Source organism: Rhagoletis pomonella, unplaced genomic scaffold, assembly GCF_013731165.1.
Source record: "Rhagoletis pomonella isolate Grant_MI unplaced genomic scaffold, Rhpom_1.0 Rhpom_scaffold_00007, whole genome shotgun sequence".
Taxonomy (NCBI): Eukaryota; Metazoa; Arthropoda; class Insecta; order Diptera; family Tephritidae; genus Rhagoletis; species Rhagoletis pomonella.
Window position 1 is genome coordinate 22462540 of NW_023458561.1, and position 5335 is coordinate 22467874.

General features: G+C 34.7%; 1 protein-coding gene across 4 annotated transcripts in view; it reads left to right on the plus strand.

Moving 5' to 3' along the window:
• LOC118742452 (tafazzin homolog) overlaps positions 1-5335 on the plus strand; it is a 53864-nt gene that overhangs the window by 42252 nt on the left and 6277 nt on the right. For all 4 annotated transcript variants that reach the window (XM_036474534.1, XM_036474532.1, XM_036474533.1 and 1 more), the window contains 2 exons: positions 4991-5119; positions 5221-5328. In XM_036474534.1, coding sequence (XP_036330427.1) covers positions 4991-5119; positions 5221-5328 — 237 coding nt within the window. The remainder of the gene's footprint in view (positions 1-4990; positions 5120-5220; positions 5329-5335) is intronic.

A 5335-nucleotide genomic window follows, 5' to 3' on the forward strand; every position in this document is an offset into this window, starting at 1 on the left:
GCATTGGAAGGGATGAGAAGGCATTGGAAGGGAAAGGAACGGATTGAAAGGGATACGAAGGCATTGTAGTGATAGGAACGCATTGGATGGGATACGAAGGCATTGGAAGGGAAAGGAAGGCAGTGAAGGGTATAGAAAGGCATTGGAAGAGATGAGAAGGCATTGAAATGGCTTAAAAAACTTACGATTGCTATAAAGTTTGCCTATTGCAAAAAAAAAGAGCTGCAAGGTGGCGCTGAAGTCACGTTACTAGTAAAAATCGTCAAGTGAAGTCATTCGGAGACGCCAGGGATCAAAGTCAAATTACCACTGTTAAATCAACTACCAGAACCATTGCGGTCCTTGCTTTACGGCTACTAAACAGAATAAAGACAATTCTTGATAAATGCCTACAAATACAATTGTAAGTTATTTAAGGTATTTTGTCTGAAATAAGTCTGTGTATGTATGTTGGATTTCTGTGGACCAATGATACTACCTCATTTTGAAATTGTCATCAACTATACTATAATGATTAGGACAATGCACCATCGAACCCGATCATTGTTGCCGCAAGAACTTCTTCACGGACATAACGCTTTCATTAGGTCCATTAAGACGGTAATGGAGGATATGCCTCCTGAGGACCATAAAACCAAACGTCAACGTGAATTGTTGGTGAACAAGTGGGACCAAATGTTTCAATAAAAAAACTAATTTTGGTCGGGCCGAAGTTCGCCAGGTCTGCTAGTATATTTTATAATTCCGGTAAAAAAACGCAACTTTTGCTTGTGAGGCACCCTAATGTACATAGAATTAGCAAAACCGTGAACAATTTCTTTCACCCGAAATGGAAGTGGAACGATTTTGGGTGAACGGTATTTTACATAGAAATTTCGAAGTTGAGATAACAGCTGTCAAAGCCATTAAATAAAATTTCAGTAAACAAACAGTTTTTTAGCGTACGTATGAGTATTTCGTAAATTTGTTAAAATTAATACATATAAGACTTTCACTGCCGCACTCAGAGTCGTTTAATAATTACTTAGGCACATTAATGTAAGTACATCCATTAGTTTAGAAACAAATGTTTCTTATTAGTTAAATAATGACTGAGAAAATGGCCCATACATATTTACTTTTATATTTGATTTCAAACTAAAAGCGAACAGTGAGTGATGCCACAAAAAAGACGCAACTGTAGCCATTTTATTAAATTTTTCATTAACTACTGAACCCACACCCTTTAACTCTTAGAGGAAACATTAATAAACAGATTTAACGATTATTAGTTAAGTGCTCATTAGAGCTAATTTAATAAATGTTTCTGAGTGCAGCTGTTAGAATTTCTTTCTTTGGAATTTATTAACATTTTCTAAATATTTCATATATCGTCACTAGACACGAATAAAGACGCGAGCTCAAAAGTTGACGGCGAAAAAGACGCATGAAAAAACTTTAGCGTCAAAGACTCTTAACATTCTTCGCCGAAGTTTTTCATAAGCATCTTTTTTCGCAAAATTCTTTTACGCGCCCGTTTTCGCCGTCAAAACACTAGCGCGCCTTTATTTGTGTGTAGTGACGATATGTACACTGAGGGAAATAATGCGTAGTAAAAATGAATACTTTATATTTGATTATCGTTTAAAAATGTTCGTATTTAAAAATAATATTTGACTGTTCACATCTCAGTATGTATATGTAAGTGTACATACGCACCCCAAGCATGCAGAGCGCCTCTCTGAGAGCGGTGACAACACACACACATACATAGTACATGTTTATCCGTACAAATCGTGAGCTGTGGTGTTGATGGATATTCAACAGTTGAAGGCAAATTTATATGCCTGGGTGTAGCTGAGTGCGCAAAGATGCTTGCCACAACTTGCTGATATCCGGAGATGGTCGGGTTCGAATTCCACTGCATGCAAATTAAATTTTTTTTTTTAGTTTTTGTCTTGATTATTCACTTTACGGATGCTTTTTCAGTACGAACGCGGTCATTTTAATATGCGCATAATTGCATTGAATATTTACCAATATACAGTACTTTCGTTGACGTTTATAGTAAGATCAATTACGTTTCCATTTGATTTTAATATTTTTTTCCCTCAGTGTACTACTAAAGTTTTAACTACATCTTGTGTATATTTTTTCTAAGTAAAACAGTATTCTAATTGTATAAAAAAGTGCAGTGATTGCTTTAGAATCTCATTATTTGCCTAAGGGCCAAATCACACGTTCGGTGCATTTGTAGTGATTAGTAGATTTTGACAGTTACAGAGTGGTGTAGTCGCACTAAGCCAAAGTTTAAAATGAATTCGGAGAACAACCACACCTTCATATCTCAAATTAATTTTATTTGTGAAATATATTTCAAAATACTTTTACAAAAACTGAATATTATATTCACAAGCCTGTGCTGAATACAACACTTGCTGCAACAGTTCGATTTTTTTTAAATCGATTATTATTTGAAATGGGCACAGAAAACAGACTACAGTTATAGTGAAAGCGATCCTTAATATATCGATGTCGAAGTAGAGTAGGGCTGCCATAATCCCTAACCCTTCGACCAGGACACTTATTCCCTATAAATACAGTTTCTTTGGTTCTGGCATTGCATTATTTTGAAGTATTTTAGCGCTTCGATAAGCACTGAAACATTGATAAATATGCTTGCAAATATGCTTGCAAAACAACATAAATGAACTACAGTTTAATGTTTTGTTTTTTTATTCAGTTTATTTCAAGGCTTTAAAAATTACAATGGACACACAAGTGTTGCTTGAAATTCTCAAATAATGGATCTCTGCGCTGGTCGTTTTAATTTCTTTTTAAATATTCGTTATTTTCCATTTGCGATACATAAATTATTTTTAATTCCTTCAATAACTCCAATGTCTTCCCACAGAGACGAACCATTGGTTTTAATTTTTTGTATCCAAGCAGAAGTTAATAAAAATCAAATCTGTTTTTATGTTAATAGTTGAAAACATTTCTTTAGTTCGACGAATGAAAAAACACCAAGAAATGGTCAAGAAAAATTTATTGAGCCAAACTTTCTTAAGCAGTACAAAGTTCTTAAGAAATTTTCTAAGCTTTCTACTATGGTTTGCTAAAGTTTGTTTGTGAAGGCACTCTTGTTTTCAACAGAAATAAGAAAGTGAGAGATCAAAAAAAAGTATATCAGAGGTCAAAGCTCCTCTGACACTACTATTCACACACACGAAATAAAAGCCATTTATTTCTTGATCGTTTTCTTAAATGGTCCGTACTTAGCTTTATACATTGAAATAAGCAAAATAAGCATGATTAAGCTTGTAAACCCTGAATAAGCAAAATAAGCTATTCCAAGAAAGAGCTTAAACTTTTCGGCCCTGATTATAAGCAATGTAGTTTTGTGGCACAATCCGTAGAGCTGAGTGATTGATGATGATGAAACGCTCAAGTTCTGTTCATAAAGCGTTGACATAACTTGGAAAAATGTTTGGTGCTTTTAACGTGGTCTTAAATGCTTGCCTTACCACCGTTAGCCAATTTCCACATATCCTACAATGCGCTTCATGATCATTTTTACCATTTTGTATATGCATAACAAAGATAATTTAGATAGGCTGTCTGAAGTGAAGCCATTCCAAAAGACTTACCCAAAAAATACTGAAAAAATGCATGCTTCCTAGAAAGGGGTTTCCTGTTTACAATTTACAATGCACTTACAATAGATTACAAATGGGATTCAATCAGTATTTTAAGTCTCAATAAAACATATTTGCGAAGATTTAAATTCCTTAAAGAAGTATGTTTTTTATGAACAAAAAAACAGCATTAAAAGAACTTCTTCAAAAGGCTTTCAGAATACGTCCTACAAAAGCCCTTCTGGAAGCTTTTCTTTGAGTAGCGAAAGCAGATGCCCTTCATTTTGTGCCACTCTGTACAAAAAAAGGAAGGAGAAAGAAATGACTTTCCGTAAGGCCTTTTGGAAGAGATTTTAACTCCTGAAATTATCCACTGCGTGATATGTGTGACCCCCACTTTTTTAGCATACGCCTGAAGATACAAAATTAGATTTTACCCCAAGTAAAGAAGGTAAACTCACCAGATATTGTTCAACATGTTAGGAAAAAATGTTTCATTATCGATTTTCGACTGCTAATGCTTTTTTTTCAAAACAAGAATCTGCTAAAAACTAGATGGGTGTCTGCATTGACCTTCATTAAAAAACCAGGGCAAATTAATGTGGACCAGGACACAGGACAATTTGTTTAAATCAGGACAAATCGTAGAAAACCTAGGACGTCTGGCAGCCTAAAGTAGAGCCAATTCTCAAAAGTACTCGATTCTTTCTATTACTAGTATTAAGCAGGGTTGGGCACGCTGCACTAAATATTTAATGCACTGAGCATTTCATTACCACTATTTGTGTAGTGGTAGTGAAATTTGAAATGCAGTAGCACTAAGTGCAAAGTGGTAGTGACAAACTGGTTTCACTACCACTATGCACTTAGTGGAAATGCATTTCACTACCACTACATGGTTAGCGGCTATAAATTTTTGAACAAACCTGTTGTAAGGAAATGGGTATTAAAATCACAGATCGCCAAATTTTCCTAAATTTGTAAACCAGTGTAGTTAGTCAGTGATAGTGAAATTTTCGTTCCCTTACCGCTAACCAGGCAGTGATAGTGAAATTCACTATGTAGTGCTAGTGAAATTTGAAATGCACTATCACTAACCATATAGTGGTAGTGAAATTGAAATGCACTACCACTAACCATATAGCGGTAGTGAAATTCGAAATGCACTACCACTAACCATAGAGTGGTAGTCAAATTTAAAATGCACTTCCACTAACCATATAGTGGGAGTGAAATCCTCGATTTAGTACAGCGTGCCCAACCCTGGTATTAAGTCGCCGAAAAATACTACTTTCGCGAACATAAATATCGTTTTTAAAATGCTAATTAAGTTTTCTTAAATATAACACAATTCCCTATGTATTTTTTTGCAGTGTGTATGAACAAAACAATCGTGTACAACAAAGATAGACTGATAAACTTGATAGAGAAACGTCCAGCTGGTGTGCCGTTAGTAACAGTTTCAAATCATCACTCATGCTTCGATGATCCGGGATTATGGGGTAAGCTGTGAGCATTAACAATTATCAATTAATTAAATAAAATATAGTTAAATACATCCAAATATTCAATAAAATAAAAAATAAAAACTCTCATTTTACAGGTGTGCTTCCAGTAAAATATGTATGTAATACCTTCAAAATACGTTGGTCGATGGCAGCGCATGATATTTGCTTCACCAATAAATACCATTCGAATTTTTTTATGTACGGTAAGTG